Raw genomic sequence first — 27,742 nt, 5'->3', positions numbered from 1 at the left:
TTGAGCAGATGAAGCATTAAAGATGCTCACCATCCACCTATTTTACGCAAGTTCCAACAAACCAGTTCAGTATGTTGTTATATGTTTATTATGTATGATGTTAGGTAACATCAGAGTTTGGTATTCTGTACAATATATTGAATACTGTCATAACCTCTCTCGCACACAGACCTTGTAGTTGCACAGTACAGTTTCAACACATATCGCTGCTGCTGCTGCTGCTGCTGCTACTGCAGCAAGATCCTGATCTCATGCCAATTCAATCTGGTCTCAAACATCACCAAGTATGGTGGCAGGTTTGATGAACATCATTCAAACTTTGTCGACTGCAAGATGTGCACTGCAAACATGACGGGAAGTGGAGCTTGTGTACCCTGCATACTGACTAACCTAGCTGCAGGATGCACCTGCACAAGTGCATATTATTAAAGGACACACAGCTCGAATATTTTAAATATGTCTTTGGTCACTTCCAGGAAGCACTATTACACAACAAGAATGCAAACAGATGAAATCAGGTACATACAAGCCCACTTGTATTATCTACCTCCAGGGCTGCTCATGTGCTGTCACTTTACATCCCCACAGAGGGGATATGGGTGTATGAGGAACAGCAGGGTATTGAGGAACAGCAGCAGGATCAGCAGCAGCAGCCAGCTCACCACCAACTCAGCACATAATGTCACACTTGTCAAGATGCTGTCCACGTAGAAATCATTCAGGTATAAAAAGACTCCAGTAGACAATACTCAAAATCATATTCACACAAACTAACAAAATATTACAAATCAATAAAAACAAAAATCTCTCCCAACAAGTTGTATAACTTAAATTAGATAATGACGGTTTAAGGAGAGGTGACTCCATGTTGTGTTCATCCACCCTTAAATGCAAAGTGAGTATCTCCCACAAGGAAGCATGGACAGTCCAGAACCCTTTGTTCCATGCACTAACATTCACAAAACAGGTGGAAAAGGACTAACATAATCCATATCATGGCATATATGGCATGCGAGCTGTGAGGCTCTGGACAATTCTCTTGGTCGTCTTGGACCTAAATTGTCTGAAATCACAGATGACAACAACCTTTGAAGGCTTTGTGTTTCATTCAGTGAATGGGATTCAAGCTGTGGTTGAGACTCAATCACATTCCACACCATTAGTACATCCACAACATTGAAGCTACCCGTGCAACGTGTAACATATTACAATATTTCTTGTTTGCCAGAACCACCTCTCCGAACCTATTGACTTCTTTCTTGTAGTCTTATTCAGCTGTAAGGCTCATGAGAAGAATGACAGGCCTTTGGGGCAGATGCTGATCTCTGAGGACTGTCTTCAGCGTCGGGCTGCATAAAGCGAATTTAGTGCAAAGGTGATCGTACCTCCAATACTTCAACATGGTCATGGCAGTCGGGGCGCTAAGATCCCTTTGTGGAACAGCCCCAAGGGCTGTTAAAGAAAGGGATCTCAGCACCTGTCTTTATTCTTTAAAATATGATAGTTGCAGCTAAGATCACATTTGTCAACAGGGCCATGGGCATCTAGCATAGGCAGATGTTGATTGAACGTACAATGATCTTTACACCAGCCTCATCCCTTAATTAACACAAAGACATCTGAGTTGACACAATCCTTCCATCAACTCTTCATGTTTGTCAAGACACACCCCCAATATTCTACCCAAACACCCTGTAGCTACTTGCTATCAATAAATACTAACTAAACATTCTAAACAGGTTTCCTTGAAGTAAATATCTACCATGAACTGCCATGAAATAACTCATCAGAGCTTGAAAAGCATAAAAATATTCCGAATAGTTCAAGGTAAATACAAAATAATCCTTTTGCACTTTGCGACATAACTGGTTGCCTTGTGTTGTTGCCAGCTTGTCTGTTTCCTGCAGCAGTTTGTATCACAAATGCACAACTTGCATCAACATGAGCCTCTTGGTTTATAACACTGGACTCCTTCATATTGCAAACTGTTCGTAAAACTCATAGAAACATACAACATAAAGTGAGGTGTTGCTCACAAATCACTTACACAGAATCATGCATGCAGGACCACCTATCTGTGACAGTCTCCCCCACCTCTCTCCAACAGGTGCTTGATCTCAGATTACTTACACACAGGGACCACCTAGCCGTGACAGCCTCCCCCACCTCTCTCCAACAGGTGCTTGATGTCAGATCACTTACACGCAGGGACCACCTAGCCGCGACAGCCTCCCCTACCCCTCTCCAACAGGTGCTTGATGTCAGATCACTTACACGCAGGGATCACCTAGCCGTGACAGCCTCCCCTCTATCTTCAACAGGAGCTTGATCAAAGAGTTCTTTCAACACTTCCTATCCCAGGGGTAGATTCTATTATTTAAAATCCAACTTGTCCAAATCTCATTTCGTACTTGCGCTTTATGTAACATAACATTGTTCTGGAGAAAACAACTGGTCCTTAGAGACTTCGACCTGTCTGGATTAGTGGTACAGTGTTGTATCTAATCCTGCCTATCCTTCTGAATAATTGCAGTGATTAGCTTAGCATTCTCTTTCATGCTTTTGTGATAATCCAAGACAAACTAACACCCAACAGTCACTACCCTTTTCTAAAGTGTCCACTGAATAATTGTCGTGATTAATCTGAAATTAACAAACATCCAAACATCACTAAGCCTTACATGGAATCCACTTAAAATTTGAAGGTTAGTAGAAAGTGAGTGAGTGAGTGTATGAGTTGGGTTTAACGCTGTTATTAACAGTATTCCAGTTATATCGTGCTGTGTCCCAAAGTCCAAAGCGACGCAGGTCTCAGACGTTTACCCCTTTGGCTAACCCCATGAGCACAGGTATGGTGCTGACAATCCTAGAAACATTATGAGGGCTATACCAACTCACTAATGACCACTATCTCCAACAGGTGCTTGAGATTAACCAACATCCATCTTCTTCATCATTCAAAGCTGAAACTAGCATCACATCTTACTTCAAATAAGATCTTATGAAATTACAAGAATACAGTCTCAGTGTCTCTGAAAAATACACTTCAAGGTTAACAAATATAGTTGAGAAATTTGCCATTAACTGCAGCATCAGAGGTAGACAAATTTCTGCCTTTGTCCTTGTGTTGTAAGATCCTCCTTTGACCTGTTATCTGAAGTCCTAGCAGAGGTAGAGAGAGAAAGAGGAAAGCCCTATAACTATTGACCAGACAGCCCTTTTGACCAGCCTATGTAGTGGTGTCTAGTAGACAGTCTTCCCACCCAATTTTGGTGGTCGTGTCTAATAGCTATAGTGTCTAGTTTTCTATATCCATCTGTCATAAGCTTTCATCACTCTCAATGGCCTGCAGATCAGGGTCCATGTTGGACGAGGTGCTCTGCGAGGCTCCTTCCTGGCCATCTTCCAGCCCTGCTCCTTCCTCCATACCTGAAACAGTGCCAGGGGAATAGTATCACACTAACAAGTTCCTCCAGGGGAATAGTACATTACTCTTGAGAACAGTTCCAGGACAACTGTATCTTACACCTGGATTTAGGGGAACAATGCTACAACTGGAAATAATATCAGACCATAGTACACTACGCCTGGAATAGTGAAAGAATATTTTATGGTTTTAGTTTACTTTAAACACGAACGTTGGATTCTGATTGCCTGAGACCATTTCTTTTATTTTCAATGTACCCTGTTAACATGTCAGGTAATTTCTTATCTTCCTCACTCCCACTGCTGAACTGTTGGCATTTAGGATGTAAGATGCCATTTTCCATGATGCTTATTATACTTTCTGAATGTAATAGCTCTAGGGGAATAACTCCCCAGAGTTTGTTTTTTTATCATCTTCAAGGACGAAGTGGATAAATGTGTAACAGTGGTATTCTTACCAACTCAGACCAAAGCATGCATGCATGAGACAAACCTGCAATACACTTAGTTTATGTTCCCATGAGCCCGAACATCTAACCTAACGTAGCGGACAAATTAACCCATGTCTCCCTAGCGACCGGTGGACAACTCATATCTCTCACAGCCTACTGAGCTATATCACACCAGCCTGTAGGCAATGGGTCTGGGAAGTAGGGTATCAACCAAGGGAGATAATCGTGTCTACTGGACCCAGATACCAACATAGCTAGTTGATTGTCCCTGTTGGGCACCCATCTCTGCAGTGGTGCAGTGGTGTAGTGCCTTTATCACCCTCATCTGCCCATTCATCAACGCTTTGAACAAGTTTGTTTTTGTTTAACGCAACACTCAGCAATATTCCAGCTAAATGACAACAGTCAGTAAATAATCAAGTCTGGATCAGACAATCCTGTGACTGACATCATGAGAAATAATCTATGCTATTGCAGCGTTCGAAATACCTGCCTGCCCGACCGACCGAGACGGGTTGATTTCAACTGCCAGATTTTCAAATCCTCCTGCCCGACGGTCGGGTTATATTTCATAGGTGAAAATATTCTAAATATTTCCCGATGATAAGCAATAATTCACATGTAAAGATGAATGATAAAATGTAACCAAAAAGAAACCCCGTTAGCTTTTAGACAACCTAACATTTAGCGATGCGCTTATGCTACAAGCAATCAGTTTCCATATTTTCAATTAAATTATCCTGAGAAACATATGATTATAGTGGGCAGGCAGGTTTTGGTCAGGGCTGGCAAGTATTTCAGCTAGCCAGTCCTGTGGTCTGGCTGAAATTTTTGGGAGTTTCATACCCTGGCTATTGGGATACGATGACATGTATCAACCATGTCAACGAGTCTGACTACCCGTTCCCATTAGTCACCTCCTACGACAAGCATGGGTTCCTGAAGACCAATTCTAATCTTGATCTTGTCAGGCTTCTGAACAAGTTTGATATCAAGAGGACATATTCAGTCTCCCTGCTTACTGAACACCCCAACATACCTGTTTCATTGAGGCGAGAGAGTGGGTCGTCTTCCTCTGGGACGTACAGTTTATCAATGGCCTCCTTGATCTGATTGTTGATACCCTTGGGATCCAGGTCCATGGCCCAGGAGAAGTTCATCAAAGCCAGGTGGGTGTTACCTAACTTTTTATGGACCTGCATCATACATCAAGCATGTTTTCAAGCAGAATTACCTTGTTGTCTCAAGAGTTTTTGTTTCCTTGACAATTTGAACTAAGCTTTTTCACTACTGCACAAGCTCAGAAAACAGATTTAACTTGTTTGCGGTCTTAACACACATCCCTATTTGTCTATTTTCCAAGTACTCTAGGCACAGTATTAACATATCTACGTGTTAACCTTGTAAACTCAAAGCATCTACCAAATTTAACATTCAATGCAAGAAAAGTGCCAACATAGGACTGAGTTTCACTGTATTATCAAGTAACAACTTTTCAACTTCAAAGGTTTTCAGACATCAACTGATTTAAACAGTGAAGACAAACTTCTATTTGCTTGTCTGATATCAACTCACCTTTCCAATAAGGAAATAAACAAGAGATTCCTTAGGAATGATCATTTTCAGTTCTTCTAACTCTTCTAAAGCTTCCTGAAATGAGAAATTGTAGTGTGTCACCAGCATTGGAGACCACGGGGACATTCTTCCGCAAAATCTAACACGCTTACTTCACATTTACAAAGTGAAATGAGGTGAAATGGGGTGGCGTCCAAGATTATTGCACTTATAATCTTCGTGGGTGGCATGTATGTGTGTGTGGCTGCTTGAATTAGTCCAGACTAAAGCCAGTTTTATAGTTAGTTACAGCCCCCTGAGATATAAGTTTAACATGGACACTCCCTGTCCGTCACAGTGTACTGATAGCAACAAGTGCAAGTTCTTAACGTCTCTTGGTGTGACATGGCCTGGGATTGAACTGTCTCTCATCCTTTTTTTATGGATCAACTATTATCACAAACATAGAATATAACACAAAGTCTTCCTGCAGAGTCTGTTAACTAATCGAAGTCATGCAATAAACCTCAAAGGGAGGTAACCCTTTATTCTCGTAACTTTCCTCAAAACAATTTTCTTTTCTCAACCACTGACCCTACAATTTGTCAAAATGATTTTGCATGATTCAAAAGAGAGGCCTTAAAAGTGGAACTGCCATTATGCAATAGTGGCTGTGCTGCTTACCATGTGTTTGTCATTAGCAAACATTATGGACGCCCGGTGGAACTTGCATAGAGGATTTTTGGGGTCTGCACTGATGGCGATGTTGAGAGTCTGCAGGGCGGACTCGGACTTCTGCTGAGCATGCTGAACCTGGACAGGGAGAGAAACAGTGTCTCTAGTGGTCATACATCACCCTAGATCATCCCACTGCATATACCCCATATCATCCCACTGCATATACCCCATATCATCACACTGCATACACCCCATATCATCACACTGCATATATCCTATATCATCCCACTGCATATATCCCATATCATCCCACTGCATATACCCCATATCATCACACTGCATACACCCAATATCATCCCACTGCATATACCCTATATCATCACACTGCATATACCCCATATCATCCTACTGCATATACCCCATATCATCCCACTGCATATACCCCATATCATCACACTGCATACACCCCATATCATCCCACTGCATATACCCTATATCATCACACTGCATATACCCCATATCATCCTACTGCATATACCCCATATCATCCCACTGCATACACCCCATATCATCACACTGCATATACCCCATATCATCCAACTGCATATATCATATATCATCCCACTGCATATACCCTATATCATCACACTGCATATATCCTATATCATCACACTGCATATACCCTATATCATTACACTGCATATATCCTATATCATCACACTGCATATACCCTATATCATTACACTGCATATATCCTATATCATCACACTGCATATATCCTATATCATCACACTGCATATACCCTATATCATCCCACTGCATATACCCTATATCATCACACTGCATATACCCTATATCATCACACTGCATATATCACATATCATTATACTGCATATACCCTATATCATCCCACTGCATATATCACATATCATTATACTGCATATATCCTATATCATCAAACTGCATAAACCCTATATCATCTCACTGCATATATCCTATATCATCACACTGCATATACCCTATATCATCACACTGCATCTATCCTATATCATCACACTGCATTTACCCTATATCATCACACTGCATATACCCTATATCATCACACTGCATATACCCTATATCATCACACTGCATATATCCTATATCATCACACTGCATATACCCTATATCATCACACTGCATATATCCTATATCATCCTACTGCATATATCCCATATCATCACACTGCATTTACCCTATATCATCCTACTGCATATATCCTATATCATCACACTGCATTTACCCTATATCATCACACTGCATATATCACATCATTATACTGCATATATCCTATATCATCACACTGCATATATCACATATCATTATACTGCATATATCCTATATCATCACACTGCATGTATCCTATATCATCACACTGCATTTACCCTATATCATCACACTGCATATATCATATATCATCCCACTCCATATATCATATATCATCCCACTGCATATATCCTATATAATCATACTGCACATATCATATATCATCCCACTGCATATATCATATCACTGCATATATCCTATGTCACCACACTGCATATATCCTATATCATCACACTGCATGTATCCTATATCATCACACTGCATATACCCTATATCATCCCACTGCATATATCATATATCATCCCACTCCATATATCATATATCATCCCACTGCATATATCCTATATAATCATACTGCACATATCATATATCATCCCACTGCATATATCATATCACTGCATATATCCTATGTCACCACACTGCATATATCCTATATAATCACACTGCATATATCCTATATCATACTCAAGCCATACTTCAGAGTCCACTGAGACCACACACAACACACATGATCCATGACAACATGTAGGGTTAGTACTGGCCTATACTACAATATCTTCCTGTCAACTACTCACCACACTGCATATATCCTATATAATCACACTGCATATATCCTATATAATCACACTGCATATATCCTATATCATACTCAAGCCATACTTCAGAGTCACTGAGACCAAACACAACACACATGATCCATGACAACATGTAGGGTTAGTACTGGCCTATACTACAATATCTTCCTGTCAACTACTCACCACACCAACATGACAGAGGAGTGCGGAACTCTGAGGGTTGATCTTTAAGGCTTTACTGAAATGGACTTCGGCTAAGCTGAACTTTTCTTGTTTGTAAAATATCATACCAACACCATACCTGAAACAAAATATTTGACATTTGTTCTCAAGGAATAAGTATCACACTTTTGATACATTTCCAAAAAACTATTTCTCTCACTTAAACACTACCTGTAATGTTATAGCATTTTTGTTAACCTAAAGCAGTATGATCAGTACAAAATAAATTATGGCCATTCATTTGGACAACTAGTTGACTTTCAGTGGAAGGGGCTAGTTTGACTGTGTATTGTTTCACTCCATGTTGGTACAATGACAGGCATCACCAGACCATCCACCTCAATCTTACAACAAGCAATGGTGCTGCGTTACCTATTCTAACCTTGGTCCACCAAGGCCGACAAGCAATAGGGTGCTAGGGACCTATTCTAACCTGGGTCCACCAAGGCCGACAAGCAATAGGGTGCTAGGGACCTATTCTAACCTGGGTCCACCAAGGCCGACAAGCAATAGGGTGCTAGGGACCTATTCTAACCTGGGTCCACCAAGGCAGACAAGCAATAGGGTGCTAGGGACCTATTCTAACCTGGGTCCACCAGGGCCGACAAGGAATGGGTTGCTAGGGACCTATTCTAACCTGGGTCCACCAGGGCAGACAAGCAATAGGGTGCTAGGGACCTATTCTAACCTGGGTCCACCAAGGCAGACAAGCAATAGGGTGCTAGGGACCTATTCTAACCTGGGTCCACCAATCCAGACAAGCAATATGGAGCTAGGGACTTCAAGTCAGCATGGATGGCTTTGGAAGGCCTTAAAATATGAAGCCTTTCAAGTAATAAAACAATCATAATTTCACAATTCAAAAACAATAAAATATGATATTGGAATGTTGACAATGATCAATGAACATAATTGTAGCCACATGTATCTATCTCACAAATACAATCACATACAACTGTATTGATCATGTTAAGACTTACCAAGCGTTATAGTGTCGGGGATCTGCCCTTATGGCGTTCCTGAAGTAGGTCAACGCTTTGTCCAGCTCCTCTGTGAAGACATACTCATGGCCGAGCAGCGTGTACGCATAGGCAAATGTTGGGTCCACCTGTGTCGCCCGCTGAAAGAACTTGATCGCTACATCATGTTCCTTTTGCAAACTGAAGCAGTTTCCTGTTGCACACCAAGCCTGTTGAAATAAACAACGTGTAAAATCTGCTACTGATTCAAAACTGACACAAAACAGTTTTTATGTTTGATAAACATTAAGTCATGGCACAATGTTGCTATTCAAAGAAGGACTGAGGCATTAAATTTAGGTTTGGGATACAAGAGTACTTTCAGCTGAACATTTTGTGTCTATAGCAGAAATAAATTGCTTAGACAAAGGTGTTTCTGTCTTTGGTGTTGACGTCTTCTCAAAGTAAAAAGAGTCACAAACATTCAGTCAAGTCCAGTTAATCTGCCATGGCTGGTTGCATATGCTTATGTCGGATTAAGGAGTAGGTCAGATAAACAAAATTAAGTTGTATCAACTAAACACTGTCATACTTTCTTGGTCTTCACGTCAAACTGTGGGTTCTTCAAGGTTATGTGCACATGGGAATATGTTTCACAGCAATATGTCATTAATTTAGGTAAAATCATGAAACTGTCATCAGAGATCTGAGATTGCATTTATTTAGAGTGAGTGAGTGAGTACGGTTTTACGCCGCTTTTAGCAATATTCCAGCAATATCACGGCAGGGGGATACCAGAAATGGGCTTCACACATTGTACCCATGTCGGGAATCGAACCCGGGTCTTCGGCGTGACGAGCGAACGCTTTAACCACTACCGCTACCCGACCGCCCCTGCATTTATTTGGACCAGTTTATGCATCTATCTTTTATCAATTCATGTGACCAGGGTGTAACCTGGTCTTGTCTGGTTCAACTAGGTTTTCATGTCAACATGCACCAGGTGCAAATTCAAGCAAGTTCCATAAATCAAGCCCTGCTGACACTGAAATAGGGCCCTGCTCTACAAAGCGATCGTAGGGGTAGGGGTTAACTCCTATACTTAACATAAACGTACGACAATCGTAGTGCTCAATCGCTTTGTGGACCCCCTATATGCAGCAGAATCTCTCGGGGTAGGACATTGGATAAGTGCTAGCTAGCATGCTCATGTCTCACCTCTGGTGAATTCTTGTCGAGCTCGGTGAGCTCCTGGGCCAGGGTGGAGAGCTCCACCTCCCGCTGCAAGTGCCACAGAGTGGTGCTGTAGTATTCTAACCCTTCCATGTGGTACGGCTCCAGGCGACGTAACTCCTGGAAGATCTTCTCCGCCTGTCACAACACAAACAGGGTCAGTTGTCTTCCAATCTCCAGGGGGGCTGATGTACCCTCTATTACAGTTAATGTTCCTGCACATCTAATCACATTACAGTATGTCTTATGTATACATACTTTGGTCTGAAATCAGTGAGAATATCGCAGCAGCCAAAAACAAACTTGAGTTATTCCCCTTAGGTCTATTTCATTCGGAAAATATCCGGAGAATCACATTTTATATCATTATTTTGAAATTAAAAATTGCAGCTGGTATGTAAATGTAGAATGCAATGCCAACAGCTTAGCAAATCGAGTGGTGAACTAAGAAATATATCTCTCACATTAGCAGTGTACATTAGCCAATCAGAATCGGACATTCTTGTAAGATAAGTGAAATTACATCTGACTGTGAGCTCACACTATCAACCATAATCATTCAATGTCACGCATCGTTATCAGGCAAATATTCACACGGCCATACAGAGCACTAAGGAAGACTAGAGGACTAAGGTAGAGATGCTCAAGGGGAGATAACTGTACTTATCTCCCCTTATAAATGAGTGAATAATACTGAATATTGCTTCAAGTAGTATCAATTTTTCAAAACAAGGACAGGTTCACTTCCAAGCTCAGTAGACCACTGGGTAATACCTGACCCCTGGGGCATCCTTGACCCCTGGGGCATCAGTAGACCACTGGGTAATACCTGACCCCTGGGGCATCCTTGACCCGTGGGGCATCCCTGACCACTGGGGCATCCCTGACCACTGGGGCATCCCTGACCACTGGGGGCATCCCTGACCACTGGGGCATCCCTGACCACTAGGGCATCCCTGACCACTGGGGCATCCATGACCACTAGGGCATCCATGACCACTGGGGCATCCCTGACCACTGGGGGTATCCCTTGGGTATCCCTGACCACTGGGGCATCCCTGACCACTGGGGCATCCCTGACCACTAGGGCATCCATGACCACTGGGGCATCCCTGACCACTGGGGGTATCCCTTGGGCATCCCTGACCACTGGGGCATCCCTGACCACTAGGGCATCCATGACCACTGGGGCATCCCTGACCACTGGGGGTATCCCTTGGGTATCCCTGACCACTGAGGGTATCCCTGACCACTGGGGCATCCCTGACCACTAGGGCATCCATGACCACTGGGGCATCCCTGACCACTGGGGGTATCCCTTGGGTATCCCTGACCACTGAGCGTATCCCTGACCACTGGGGGCATCCCTGACCACTGGGGCATCCCTGACCACTGAGGGTATCTCTGCCCACTGGGGATATCCCTGACCACACTAGGGCATATTCGAACACTGGGGGTATCCCTGACCACTGGGGCATCCCTGACCACTGGGGGCATCCATGACCACTAGGGCATCCATGACCACTAGGGGCATCCCTGACCACTGGGGGCATCCCTCACCACTGGGGCATCCCTCACCACAGTTCAATTTGAACAAAAGGCAGATCATCTTCTGTTCTACATTTGCAAATAAAAGCCAACACAACCTCAAGACAGACATATTTGATTCACACAGTAAGTTCTCGAGAGTCTACCTTTTGGTAAATTGCCCCTTCAAAGAAAGCTCGGCCCAGTTGAGAGAGCACCCAGCCTGTGTTGTACTGATGCTCAGGCAGATCCGAGAACTGTTCTGCCGCCTTGCGACAGTCGTACTGAGACAGCGACAGATATGCCTTGCCCAAGGCCTGCAGGAGATTCAAGATACCCGCTGAAACAGAACATTGACATTTTATAGGAATAGCATAGACACTACTTCCCTAATGACAGATGTTGGAGTATTAAAGATGTAATAGTGTGTGACAGAGACACTACTTCCCTAATGACAGATGTTGGAGTATTAAAGATGTAATAGTGTGTGACAGAGACACTACTTCCCTAATGACTGATGTAGGAGTATTAAAGATGTAATAGTGTGTGACAGAGACACTACTTCCCTAATGACTGATGTAGGAGTATTAAAGATGTAATATTGTGTGACAGAGACACTACTTCCCTAATGACTGATGTAGGAGTATTAAAGATGTAATATTGTGTGACAGAGACACTACTTCCCTAATGACTGATGTATGAGTATTAAAGATGTAATAGTGTGACATAGACACTACTTACCTAATGACTGGTGCTGCATCTGTATGATCTGCGTTTGGGTTGGGGTGTCGGAAGGCAAGGATGGCTTGCTGTCTACAGACAAGTCACTCTTGTTGATTTCATTCAGTTCTTGTTGGGACTTGCTCAGTCTCGTCTTGGACTTCCGACCAACTGCCTTCGGACTGGCAAATCTTGATTTTCCTTGACTCTTGTTGTTTTCCTAAAGGGTACAGACCAATACCCAATCAGCATGGTTCGTATTGAAGACAGCATGTAGTCACATATTCCATATCTTTGACCAACAATAATACACATGAAATATTAATTACCTTGACAGAGCTTGAATTTCCAAACAACCGTGAACTTCTTCTGACATTTGGAATATTCCTGGAATGAATGAAAAGAGTAAGAGAAATAGAAGTGGCAATCCAGCTCTCATACAGACAAGGAATGAGACATTGAAAATTGTAAGGAAAACAACAGTTCACAGTAATTGTTAGTATGAGCAATTATCCACATCAGAGTACAAAGGTACAGAATTGGCCATTATTATATTTACAAAGACTAACCACGAAAAAAAGGTAATCACCAAATATGACATAGGGAAAGTGTTTTAGAGATGAACCTACTCTGTTTTGAAATTAATCAATACTGTTTTATTATAATTTTGAACCAAGTGCTTTAGTAAGTATGCAAACTACATGTCCTGTTCTGCACCATGAAACCAGTCAGGGTTAAGGTCAAGGACATAAAAACGTCTGATAGTGTTCAGATATTGAATGAATGCAGTGATGACAGGTTATTGGAAGTAATGGTTTAAAGATCAAAATGTAGGTTATTGATGTATCCATATGCATGTTTTATTTGTAAAAAGGCATGATTTAGATGTATCAATCAGAAAATTGATACCTAACTTTAACCAATCAGAATCAAGCATTTCTTCAATGTCATGGCAGAATTAGGCTCACCCTGTCTGGTTAGAAATGTCTCTGGTGTTGGCTGTGTTTCCAGACATGCTGAATACTGGAGGCTTTGGCATCTGGTTTTGATTCTGACTTCTCCGTGTGACCGGCTGAAAATAGTTGGGGAAACGTAACTACAAAAAACACATTAAACAGTTGCCTGTGGCAATTCCAGATTCAGTGACCACAACGTCATCCAATTGACTTGATTGATATTCATGATGTTATCTAAAAATAGATTTGTTGCTCCACATTACCACCTAGCTGAAACGTGCTTCCTAACAACTGATGACAGTTTACCTTCTTGCTGGGCGCCTTGGGGTCGAGCGTCTGTTGCTCACTGTAGGAGACAGGGCTGGGCGTGATGAAGGGCATGGTGTTATGATCAGTAGGGCTCGGAGTCTCCAGGGGCAGGATGCCAAAACTGCAGCAGAAGCAGATCACTTACATTAACATGAACAAAACTCTCACTTCAAAATACACACACATCACAGCTACCTGAGCAACTCTAGCCTCGTTAAGGACTAAGTTGAAATTGTTGTCAAGGAAAAGTAATAATTTAGAAACATTTAAAAAGAGCAAAAGGCTCCAGATAAGCAGATGAGCAATGTATATGTTAAGTTTTCTTAAAGGAACATTGAACTGTTTACAAGTTATGGCTCAGAATAGGATGGGAACATCGCTAAAACTCTCCCTTAACAATACACAAACAGAACAGTTAAATTGACACAAACATGATTACAGTGCCTGCCAAGAGCACTGTCAATTAAAACAGACCAAAAGCAATAGGCTTTCAGGAAACATTGGCCTATATGGGAGTTTACTGTTTTACTTGAGTGTCAGAATGTTTATCTGTTATCTCAACATGTTAAGGCAGAAAGAAAATAGCACCATGGTGTTTCCTGTCATGTCTGAAACACCAAGACTGGATGCAGATTGTCATTGGCGGTACTTACCGAGGAGTGAGAGGGCTGTGGAACAGGGGTTTACTGTAGAGACCCCTGGAGATGACGGACTGTGTGCGGGGGTAGCGGGCTGTTGTGGGGGCAGAGGGGATGTCCACCAATGGGGGCTCCTGATTCTCGGGGGTCATGGACTGAGTCACACAGATCTGAGGGGTGGGGGTCTGCATCTGGAGCAAAACAACACATAAATATAACTCTCCATATAGCTTGTAGTAGTTTATCGAAACTGCTGTGGACAGGTGTGGCTTCACTGTTAAGTACAATACAATTTATATTGCTTGCATAACTTAACAGATCTAAACATGTTAACATATTTACTATGCCACAGCAATGAGTGCCACCAAACTGCATGGCCACTGGGGATATCCTTGATGCAAGCACATGCTCATCTATCTCTACCCTTACAAACAGCATGACTACTGGTGACCAACTCAGGATCACAGACACAGCGATAGCCTTGATGCAAGCACACGCTCAACTATCTCTACCCTTTCAAACAGCATGACTACTGGTGACCAACTCGGGATAACAGACACAGCGATAGCCTTGATGCAAACACACACTCATCTATCTCTACCCTTACAAACAGCAAGGCTACTGGTGACCAACTCAGGGTAACAGCCACAGTGATAGCCTTGATCATGTTCATGCAAGCACACGCTCATCTATTTCTACCCTTACAAACAGCAAGGCTACTGGTGACCAACTCAGGGTAACAGCCACAATGATAGCCTTGATGCAAGCACACGCTCATCTATCTCTACCCTTACAAACAGCATGACTACTGGTGACCAACTCAGGATCACAGACACAGTGATAGCCTTGATCATGTTCATGCAAGCACACGCTCATCTATCTCTACCCTTACAAAAAGCACGGGTACTGGTGACCAACTCAGGATCACAGACACAGCGATAGCCTTGATCGTGTCCATGCAAGACACACTCACCTTCAAGAGGGAACCTTGCTCCCACCTGACGTTGGCATCATTACACCCGGGTGCTATGGCCTCCGAGATTGGGGTGAGGACATCGGTGATGTTCTGTGACATGTTGTGGGTGTTGGTGGGCGGGGCTGTATGCTGGGGTAGCTGGAACACCTGGCCAGGGTCAACCTTCTCACCTGTCACACAGAGGACACAGACTAGTAACAAGCTATCATTTAGAGATAACAGATCGATATCCTCAGCCTCACTCCAACACTGAACATAAATGGTATTTGTAATCAACACAAATAAATCTTGCAAGTTTGTCACGAGTGAGGATAGTGATGCTCCAATCACATGACCCTATTGTAGTGTACCTAGCTTTTACATGGGGAACTCATAAAAGATTGAAAAGTATCAAATACTCATGTCCCCACATGTGGTATGTGCAACACTCAAGGCCCTCACCTCACTAGCTGCCTGGGCCTTGTACTAAATAGTAAATGACACTGGTACCTCTCGCCATGTCAGTAGGGTGGTTTCACCAAGATGATCACCCAGGCAGGGGTTTCACTGGATACACTGCTAACTGACTGGTACCTCGCCAAGGTTCATACAGATATGGAACACCAAAATTCAAGGCTTTCAATTGTCATTTTCAAGGCTTTTTTAGTTGGGTTATTATTTGTTTGTTTGTTTGTTTGTTTGTTTGTTTGTTTGACGTTGCACTCAGCAATATTCCAGCTATCTAATGGCGGTATGTAAATAATCAAGTCTGGACCCGACAATCAGTGATTGACATCATGACACTAAAAGTCAAGGCTTTTCAACAGGGACCTTGAAACTCAAGGCCGTTTCAACCTTGTACGAACCTTGCTTTCGCCATGCTACTAGGGTGGTGTCACAATGAGAAGATCACTGGGCCAGGGGCTATCATCAGATACACTGAGGTTTTCCATTTGTTTCAATGGAACCAGATAAAATATACAAAAGTGAAACCAAAAAAAACAAAAGTCAGCAGTGGACCTATAAGCCTGATAAGTGCTGAAATACAAACAGTTAATCTCCGAAAACAATCTCTACCTTTATTTGAACCCTAATTCTTTGTCATGGACACTGGACAAAAAATAAATTACACAAATTCCTAAAATACAAAAAAGAATCCAGTTCATGGCTAGGCTAATATCTGTACAAAGTTTCATCAAGAAATATTGAATGGCCTTTGAGGAAAGGAGGACACCTTTTCTATACTACCCTCCTCCTTTGTGGAGGCGAATAATATTCCCCTCCCACTTCTGATGGGGACAATAATGAGTCTCAACCATGATCAGGGCAGATAGATGTTTATCACATGCAGGTATTTTCCGGAACACTTACCAAGTTGGCACAACCTTTCATATGACTTCCACAGAAGGGGATTAATTCGAAGACTTTTCCTGTAACATTCCGCAGCTTTCTTTACACGTTCCGTTTTACTGAAAACAAATATGAGTGCAAATATAATTTTAAAATGTGAAGGGAATAGCAGACCAATACATTGTGACTATACCCTCTGTCATACCAGGTATCTTTATTAAAGAGGGTCTTTGCACCAAATCTGGTGCCAATTTTCAGTACAGGATTAGATAATTGAATTACTTCAATGCGAGGTATTTATTTTGTTTGATTGTTGCTTAACACCCCTCTCAACAATATTCCAGCCATATGACAGCTGCCTGTAAATAATCTGATCTGAACCAGATAAGTGATTGAATTTATGAGTAATGATTCATGCTCAACCAAGTCAACAAGCCTAACAACCCGATCCATTCAGCCGCCTCTTACTACAAGCATAGGTTGGAGGGGATCCCTATTGTATATTTCTACCCCAAATCCCCTCTGGATGAGAGAGAAACTGACATACTGTCTGCATGCTACCAGGGCAACCGTTCACTGCTGTGTTGGAATACATCATTACCATAAGATAGCAAACAAAGAGGTGTCACAACAATTCCCCCAAACCTTCCAGGACTGCCATTTTGTCAGAGCAGACCCTCCCTTTAAATCTCAACAAAAAGTACATCTCCATGTGTATTACTGGGCCTTGCTTGGACACATGGGCAGTAGGAAGATCAATCCACACTGTTGTGAGGTGATGGGGTTTAACATCACATTCAAGATCATTGCACTTATTAGCGATGTGCATGCACATGCACATGCATGCATGGCTGCTTGTACTCAGTGCTCAAGACAGCTGCCTGCCTGCCTGCTAGCCAAATGCCAGTGACTTCTAAAAAATTTTAGTAACATTTCCATAAAGCTTGTCCGACAGTCGAGTTGAAAATTCTAGTCAATGCATATTTAATTCCAACTACAAAATATGTAGGCTGTAGCCAGAAAGTGGGGCTAGTAACACTGATGGGGGGCTTGCAACACCTGGCCAGTGAACTTGAGCAACTAATCCATACACTGTTTGTCATTGTCCGGATTAATGCTGGTTTTAGAGTGCTATTCCACTGACATACATGCCCCTGTTTAACAAAGACACCCTACTCTGATACAGTATACTGACTCCAAGCTGACCAGCCATGTTATCTTAATGCTTGGCTTTCATCATGTTCAGCTCAACTTAACATTGTGTTAAATACGCATCTATTCGTGTCACATCTCGCAACAAGCCTGGGACATTCTCTTATGAAAATAGTAGTGGCTGTGAGGTAGTGTTTGCTCTTCACGTCGAAGGTCCGGGTTCGATTCCCCACATCGGTGCAATGTGGGAATCCCCTTTCTGATGTCCCCCGCCGTGATAATGCTGGAATATTGCTAAAAGAAGCATAAACCATGCTCACTCACTCACTCACTCACTCACTCACTATAAATACAGTAACCTGACTATGGACACATGACCTCACATACATCCTGAGATGCTGGGTCTAGTATTTCACTCACCTATACATGTTCCCCAGGAGAGAGAAGACGTGGCACGCCATGTTGCCGAACTCATTCTCGATCTCATCCAGAGACTTGCAGCGACTCAGGATGTTCCCTGCCAGCGTGTCCTCAGCCTCCGCATACCTGCAACACAACACATTTGTACACTGGAATCTGAAACCCCAAACACCTGATGGTAACAGTTAAACACCCTTAATCATGCTGGTCCATCACATCACAATGAGGCCTCACAGTCTCAGATGTCCATCAGTCACTGGTCACAGACCGATAAAATTTCAATTTGACCGATAGTTTGTATAAGTTAATAATAAAAACATACAACTGATAACAACTTCCGGTTAACTGCATGTTGCGTCGCCTAGTTGTAGATTCGTACACCATGATCAAGCATTATCCGAGAGTTTTCTTTTTGTGAAGCCCATTAGATATCCACATCAAAGAACATAAAAACAGCCAGAGCAGACAGCAAATCAGCCCTCTCAGACCACCAACAAAAGTCCCCAAGCCATCAAATCCAGTTGACAAAGTCTCAACTAAACATCGGAATTTCACAAAAACAAAACTCGCGGAAGCAATAGAAGTCCAATGTCTAAAAAGCAATAGACTTTAAATTAGTATCCCATCAGCTTGACCAACCAGTTAATTAGTATCCAATCAGCTTTTTTAAATTTTTTTTATTATTATCTAATCCGATTGTTTAGGTTTTAATCCTAACTGTATCATGATATATCTGGCTCATGAACCATATGGCTGCTTCTTACAACATATCTTCCATATATTATACACCTCTCATCACTTGGTTGTAATCACTCCAGCTTAGATCTACATTGAAACACTGCTACATGCAATAAACCAGAAGATGATATCCATAAAGTTGTAGGTTTTTATTATTTACTCACCCACTCCTGGAATACCTGTCCAACAGTTTGTTTAAGTTGTCAAACTTTGGACCGATAGAAATTCTAAGCAAGGCATCACATTTCATAATTTGATAATTAAAACGTGAATACCGGTAGTAATGAATGGTCCTACTTACAGTATCAATTTTATTCAATAATGCACAGTCATCAAAAATCATAACTGACATTCTGAGCAGTGTGTGTGTTTGTATCATACTTTCTGTATCAGAAGGAAATGTGTCAGGAGCTTTAATAACTTTCATATATATTCGTATATATTCATCCAATCATGAACGGTATTGCATAGTCTGTCTTACAGACCCTGACACAAATATATATCAAATACAGCCCATGCAAGTCTATAATGTTCGACAAGTCTAGATTACTGCAGTGAAAACGAAGAGATTCACTGGGCTCCCTTTCATTACATTTTTATTAAGATAATTGAACAACTGGTTTTTTTCTGTGCGACATGTTCATTTCAGAGACTAGATGTTAGTCTAGGTATTGCACTGATTTGTTGTTATGGTTTATGTTTTGCGTCAAAATCACTGGACCTAAAACAGTTGTACTCACAGTTGTATTTATCACCCTGCGATATCTCCTAGTGATGTAATGAAATTGCATCACAATGATTTGCAGACAATTGTGACATAATTGGTCAGCATGATGTCGTAATCAAATGACATCACTGATCTTTCAGCCACTGAGGGAGGTCAACAGTACTTCTTACACTCATGACATCACTTATTACTGTTTACAAGCTTAAAAGTTGGACGAATGTTGGATGATAAATAGAATCTCACCCAAGCGTCTTTTGACACCAAATATATCAATATTTGTCAATAAAAGGTTAAAATTCTTCGGCAAGCCATAGAGATTTAAACTTTTATTGAACAGCGTTGATATATTTGAGATATAGGGGTGAGATTCTCAATACATAAACACATGAAAAATTGACAGTAGTTTTCCAAAACTATTACATGAAAAGAAATATGAAATAATTATTTTTTAATACATGAGTCAACCAAACCCTATCTTGGAATAAAATCGCTATTTTGTGACCCACTTCAGCCCCGTAGAACTGCTGGGTTGGGACAAATTATGTTCGTTATGTTAGAGGAATCGGGATGAAGTCCTTACTTCTGGATGTCCATGCAGCATTTGGCCATAAGGTACTTGCACTGGGGGGTGGGGCAGCCTCGCTTCTGGAGCAGCATGTACGTCTGGATGGGTCGGCCTGACCGATAATAGCATGTTGCCAACAGGTGAAGTGCCTCATCTGACGACACTGAAACAGAGCATGGACATGAAAGGTGTTGAAAACTGACTTATGATGTAGTTTTGTGTGGGTGAGTTAAAATTATTATTTTAATGTCACAGCAATATTGTCATTCCCTGTTGAAAACTGCTTGTTGTTTAACGCCACACTCAGCAATATTCAGCTACATGACTGCGGTCTGTAAATAATCGAGCCTGGACCAGACAATCCACTGACTGATATCATGAGCATCAATCCATGCAACCGGGATACAATGACATGCTTCAATCAAGTCAGCTTATCTGACAACCCGATCCTGTTAGTCACCTCTTACAACAAGTGTAGTTACCTCTTAGAACTGAACGCTGCATCGGCAATGTTTCAGCCATATTGTCATCCCATTGTAACAGCTTTTTGAGAACTGACATGAAACATATACAAGGGTGGATCTAGCATTTTTAAAAGGGAGGGGTCAAAATATCAAAATCCTCTCTCAGTCAATTTTACTGCCTACAACATACTACATTTGGTTTTCAAAAGGGGGGTTGGGGTGGGGTCGGCGGACCTCCTGGATCCACCCTCTGGATCTGCCTATGATACAGGTATCAAAACCACCTGTCAAAACAATCAGGGACATTCTTGTGATTCTGTAATTTTCACAGTAGCAAAATATGTATAAATTCACATAAATACCATATTGTACATGTTTCACCTAAGACAAAGTATCTGTTGCAGTCTCTCTCAGTGTCCATGCTAGTCTCACTTGCATACAATTATCACTATCCTCATCTCAACTCACCTTCAGCATACAGTCTCTCAGCAAGGAATGTGGCATCGCTGTAGGCATAGTGATTCAAGGCATCTAAGATGGCAGCCTGAAAATCAGATGGCTTTATAAACACCTTGACCAATAATTTGTTATTTTCTCTTTGGATCCATAATCATTATAATGGATAACTACCTAAGCATCATGTCTTTGTTTTGTCTCCTGGTTTAACTTACATTCGACTAAAGGTGTGCAGTATAATGTGGTGCAAATCTTCAGCAATACATATTGCAATATATTTGTAAATGTAGCAATATATTGGGGCAAACATAAATAAGTATATTTGTGTTCCCAATCGATATAGAGATGGAAAATAGTATCTTTCTGAATCTATGTTACAAAAGTAACAGGATGAAGTCAGATTTATTTCTTGTTTTGTTTTTATTCTTTAATCTCTTTATCATACATTTATTCACTGAAAAGGAAAAATAGTGAGGGACACTGACTGATGGTATCTGACATTAACACAGGGTATGACTCTGAATAACTCATAAAAATGTAAATTGGCAATATACTGCAATATGTATCGCAATACAGGTTAAAGTATGGCAATATACTGCAATACAAAATCCAGGTCAATACACAGCACATTCCACGCACATGTGTAACTGTAAGTACCATCACAACACAAGTACCATCTTTTAACATCTTTTGGAAGGACGCAGCCAGGGATCTGCTCTCCTTCCAGGCGCTCTACCACAAGACCACAGAGGCAGTTGTAATTGACAAGGAAAAACAAGTTTTATCAACAAAGAATAGTTATTTTCACTGACAGACCATACTGATAGCATCAATTTGCCAAACCGATGAAAGTACTAAGAAAACTGTTTTCGGCATTTCTTCCATCTGACAAGGCATACATGGCTGTCGACTGCTAACTAGGCTGTTTACATCACGTGATAGCTACAAATCATGTGTCAAGTACAGTCCCTGCTTACAATGCCTACAAAGTCTATTTTATGAGCACATGGACGATTGCGTATATTGCCTCTGAAGCTTCAACACGCTTGTCCAGTGGGAGCACAAGCTTACTGAATAGTCTGACAGTGACAGTAGATGTAAATCATGTTAATTACTTTGATACAGCTTTAGGATGTATTATTAGTTAGGTCCCCTTAATCACTCTCACAAAGTGGACACAAGCTATGGATAACAACTTCAATAATATACTGTATTAGCGACATTACACTGTAATTAAATTTTCATTGTGTTCATTGAAATTCATGCATTCTGATTAGCTGAATTGGTCACGTGTTATTGCATTCATTTCCCAATGAATGTAAAAAATTAAGCACGACCACCGAGGCGGGTGCTTTTATTACTGCGGAATGTCAGGGAATCCCAATATTACAGTCGAGGGAACTACCTTTCTGTTCGCGAGTATCGTCATGCACAGGACATTTAGCAAAATTCATGCATATTCATTGTCCAAACAACCCTTTGAGACCGAAGGCCGAGAAGTAATGAAACAGCAAACGTGTCGCCTGTTTCTTTCCCCCGTTTGCCTCGGTTCCACAACTTTCATGACTCTGGGTTTCATTTCGAACTATCATTTTTCCGACCGTGTCTTCCTGTTCTCAGGGAATTAATGGTTGAATCTGGTGATAACTGACCATGTCATTTAAAACAGCCGCCTTCTCCCGGACATATTAGTCCCGGTTTGTTGCAGTCTGACTGTTGCACTTCATCTCGCCTCTTGCCTTGATTGTCAAGTTATGTGCTCAAATTAAACAATCACCAGATTCATGTCACGCCACAGTATGTATTCCTACACCTGGACTGTTTATAAATGTTGGCATTTTTGTCTGCTTTGATATATACAGCTGTTTTTGGTTAAACTATTGTAGATAAAACATGTTTTCATGTCAAATTTAATTATAAGCATTGACTGTGTATTTTTTTCGGTTCATTGAGGTATGACTCGAAAAACTGATGTGCACACTTTTGTAGGAAACTTTTGTAAAAAAGTAAGAAACCGCTATGCATATTCATACAGTTTGCACATCGGTTTTCTCGATTCATACCTCAATGAACTGATAAAAATACACAGTCAATCCTTAAATAGATCCTTATCCTGACACGTCACAACAACAGTATATTAAGGAAGTTGTTATCCATAATCCTGACATATCTAGGATACCTAAGAGCCCATTGAAAGCATATATTGTTCAAAATTGTTTTTTCTTAAAGTTGATATTTTCGTAAATTCTGAGGAAATGGAACATTTTTATTCAAATTGGGAATTTTTACTGTCATTTGCTGTAGACTTGGGGTCGAATATTGGCCTCTGAGCAGGTCGTGTTAAATCCATGTACATTATGTCCATTTTGTCATCCTTCAACTTCTAAGAAATGCCTATTAAACACGCTCATATAAGTCCTGTTACAGAAGCTACATTTCAGGATGAACCGAACCAACTACACAGTAGAACATTGTTATAGCAAACATTGCATATTAACTTACATATTGGTCACATCAAACAATTTCCAAAGTCTAGATTGCTTTACTAAATATTATCATTCAAATGACACAAGTAACAAATTTTCTGTAACAAATTAACAGTTATAGAAAACTGATTTTTCGGCCCAAAGACACACAAAAATCATTATTTCCTTTAACAAGTAATGGCATGGTCAAACTCAGAGTCAATCCCTATCAGCTGTGAATGAGAAATGTACATGTAATTACTATATTGCCACTGTGTACAAAATACTTAAAAATAGTGAAACTCAATTAGTGCCAATTACAATCAGCTCAATGCTGACACCAATCTGTGGCACATCAACATTGTCACAGTCTACTGTTGCAATCCTTGTATAAACAAATATCATGGATATTCAAATGTATGTTTCCCAAACGTATCTCCAAGTCAATCCCGATCACGAAAACTATTTCTAAATTATCAACTGTTATTTCACCTGCTGGTGTCATTACAAGTAATGTCTAACAATCTCTATAGACAGATCATATTGTGAAATATTTATCAAGTACAGGGCAAAATTGGTAAGAATTCATGAAAAGGTTTGTAGTTTCAAAACAATACTTAGTTCAATTCTGTGAGCATTTGCAGGTGTTTCAAATACAAACATTCCCTACTTGCCCATAGTCAAATAAACTTAAAATTTCAACTTGTCCAGTCTGATTTTCAACTTGCCCTGCTAAATCATGGAAAAGAAGAACATTTTATTTTGACAACTAAAGTTTATTAACTGAAGCATCAGCTGAAGGGAGATCTCCAGAATAGAAGCACGGCTAGTCAGGTACTTCTACTGTAGTTGACAAACACCATACCTTGTTCTAAAATCTAAGTTTCAAAGTTAAACCACTGGGCAAAGGCAACTAAATTCAATTTTCCCTCTTGCCAGGTACCATATTTTCACCAGTCTGGCAAGTTGGGCATACTAATTTCAACACCCCTGATCAGAGAGTTACCATGGCATGTTCACTGATGCTTGTGTAACATGTTATTCTTATACACCTCAAGGATTACATGTATGAATACTCTTACCATCATTGTTTACCTATCATGTTCATACTTGCAATAGTCTAACAAATGTGTTCATTTATATGGATGAAGAAAACACTCAGACATCATAAATTCTAGGAGAAAAACAAGTATTTCAAAACAGTGAGTGGTATTAGTGTTGAGATGCAAAAAAAATAAAGAAAAAAGTGGGTTACTACAAGCGATGAATTTCTTTTTCTAGAACACGTCTTTGACACTATTTCAGGTAGGGTCCTGATCCTTCAACATCCACTGTTAATCACATACATAAACTTGACTACATGTAACAGATTGAGAACGTTATTTACAACTTTAGGGCGATGGCTGCTTGACAGGTGCCCTTCGTCGCAACAGCTGTGTTCGGACTACACTCGCTTTGTAATCATACACACACATTATAACCTACACCAACGAGATACAAAATATTTATCTCCCCTACGTGTATACGGCACCCAGTGACCACATTTAACCTCCAAACAACACAAAACAACCCGCATAACCTTCTAACGCGAAATCATAACAAAGATGGGCATACGCCATTTTCTATTTCATAAATCAGAATGTTTGTCACCGATTTTCGTTACAATTGTAACTACAGAGAAAGAAACAGTGGTTTATATGCTGACAAGATATACTGCTAAATACGTCAGTGTTTCTACATAACGCATAAATAATTTGCAAGTACCTGTACTGGCTCTTGTAAGAGCATTTTGGTTGTCTGTTTGTCACTGGCAGCTCATATCCCAATGTAGACCGCCATGACAGTTAACCTCGTTTTGGTTTGTCTTGTGAACCAAGGGGGTATTCCTACCAACCAATTACGGTCTATTATCTTTGAAAAGCTTCACATGGATTATCTAACCAGGTACAGGGACAACACCGTAGAACACATGCTTATAGTGCCATTGTTTCTAATAATAGGATATGTTTTAATCTGTGGTCAGTTCGTAATGTTTAAATCAGTTGTATTTGAATTTGAACTGTGTTTATATAACGCATTGTTTATATTGTGTAAAGTTCAGAAATGACCAATGCACGCGATCGTATCCGAGGTAACAACGTCATCAACATCGATTAGCCAGAGACCATATACAGATATGATCCTGTATATGGTCCCTGGTGTAGCGTATACATGGCGTATACATAGCGTTGGATCGAATATTTCTGTGTGTCCATTTCATATCGAAGAAGATGAGAAGCAATTGTATACGAAAACATGTTCTCAAGACTATTTCTCATATATTTTCTTGTGTAATTATAACATTTTGAGTATAGAACGTATACAATTCTTGTAAATAGTCTTCTTCTAATAGTCTACATATTAATGCATTGCTTGTTGAAATACATTTATCAAGGCTTGTTAACAATTCTTAATTGTTAAGTATATTTTGACACATTCAGAGACCGTTATCAGTGTGTACATTTCTTTCAAAACCAGGGCTGGCGTCAGCCAGGGATGCCTTGCTTTTTTAATATAGATCTACGTTAATGACTTGGTATACATTGTATATAAATACTATTAAAGAAAATGATGAACATGAAGTATTTGTGGACAATGAATTTAAAGACATATTCCTGTTGGTCTTTGCAGATGTTGTGATAATGTTTCGTGGTCTTTCTACTGTCTGTCTGTCCGTCCGTCCGTATGTTTGTCTGTCACTTATCTCGTGGGTAAATTGGATAAACATATTATTCTCTCAGCACATCGTTATATCTATAGAACAAGAAGAAAAAAGAAGACAGATATTTTATTAAAGTGTCACACATTTTATAATGCAAGTAACGATGCCAATAACAATATTCACAATACGTATACAACGTCAGGCCACGTGGCCTATGAAAGACACAACACAGCATATATACAGATTACTTGACAATTTGTTGCCCGGATACGAAGAATGATTCTGTTAATTCTGTCGGCTCTAATTACCTACTTATTGTGGTATGTGTATGGTATTTTTTAAAGTTGAGTTTGGCACTATTGTGCAACAATTAGTTGCGGCAACGTGGCGTGACTTCATCAATCCATTAGCATGCCGATTAGACCTTAGCCGTCGGGGGTCTGTCGTGTTCAGTGTCGTCCATTAAGGCGGCCCATCTTCAGTGTATATTACATTTCTACGGATGTCTCCGAGTGCGTAACGTTATACATACAAACTATATGCAAATTCTAATTGATATGTGCATATTGAACTAAACATGACCCGTTGTGATTCCAAGATACAAAACATTAAATGAGGGTAGAGCTCGTGTTGGGGTGGGTGGGGGGTGGGTGGGTGGGTGGGTGGGTGGGGGGGGGGGGGGGGGGGGGGGGTGGTATCCCACGTCCACTTGGGCCATATGTAACTTCGCGGGGGGGGGGGGGGGGGGGGGGGAGTAAGTGCATGGGCGGCGAATGCACTAAAAAGCCTACCCCAAAAATCACAAGTTAGATATATGAACTATTATTACTTTTGCTTTAACGACCAAATCAACGTGTTATCCTGGAAGACATTGTGTATACAAAATGTCATCATTTAAAAAAGGGCGTGGCGCTGATTAATTGATGTTTACACAGTACATGTATAAGGCCTGGTGGATGTACAAACAGAATAAATAGGATTAAAAAGATCCCAGGAATGGGCTTCACACATGGTCCCCATGTTGTGAATCGAACCCTGGTCTTCAGCGTGTCGAGCTAACGCTTTAACCACTAGGCTTAAACACCAGGCCAACATGGATGTAGTGTTCCAGATATGAACAACCACCCAGGCCATT

At 40.9% G+C, this 27,742-nt stretch overlaps 1 protein-coding gene across 1 annotated transcript; it reads right to left on the bottom strand.

The window, feature by feature from the left end:
• Positions 1 to 70: 70 nt before the first annotated feature.
• On the bottom strand, positions 71 to 25,765 carry LOC124129915 (cell division cycle protein 27 homolog). Its single transcript, XM_048381736.1, has 19 exons — positions 25,671 to 25,765; positions 21,454 to 21,529; positions 20,537 to 20,684; positions 18,492 to 18,617; positions 16,941 to 17,038; positions 15,588 to 15,760; positions 14,630 to 14,805; positions 13,974 to 14,097; positions 13,680 to 13,783; positions 13,041 to 13,098; positions 12,733 to 12,931; positions 12,159 to 12,331; positions 10,450 to 10,602; positions 9,253 to 9,461; positions 8,234 to 8,351; positions 6,117 to 6,245; positions 5,454 to 5,528; positions 4,918 to 5,074; positions 71 to 3,429 (listed from the first exon to the last, which is right to left on the bottom strand). The coding sequence occupies exons 1-19, from the start codon at positions 25,692 to 25,694 to the stop codon at positions 3,320 to 3,322; spliced, it is 2,430 nt and encodes an 809-aa protein (XP_048237693.1). The 5' UTR covers positions 25,695 to 25,765; the 3' UTR covers positions 71 to 3,319.
• Positions 25,766 to 27,742: the final 1,977 nt, after the last annotated feature.

This window comes from Haliotis rufescens, unplaced genomic scaffold (genome assembly GCF_023055435.1).
Source record: "Haliotis rufescens isolate VD_foot unplaced genomic scaffold, xgHalRufe1.0.p SCAF_4, whole genome shotgun sequence".
Lineage (NCBI taxonomy): Eukaryota > Metazoa > Mollusca > Gastropoda > Lepetellida > Haliotidae > Haliotis > Haliotis rufescens.
Note: the sequence above shows the minus strand (reverse complement) of the source record. Positions and strands in the feature narration are given on the sequence as shown.

Bases quoted from the DNA above. Each gene is read 5' to 3' on its own strand.
- LOC124129915 (XM_048381736.1), bottom strand. From the start codon at position 25,694: ATGCTCTTACAAGAGCCAGTACAG. The intron at 13,099-13,679 runs GTGAGCCTAATT...CATTCATTCCAG, and splicing joins GACATTTCTAACCAGACAGG to GAATATTCCAAATGTCAGAA. The intron at 6,246-8,233 runs GTGAGTAGTTGA...CTCCCTGTCCAG, and splicing joins TCCTCTGTCATGTTGGTGTG to GTTCAGCATGCTCAGCAGAA.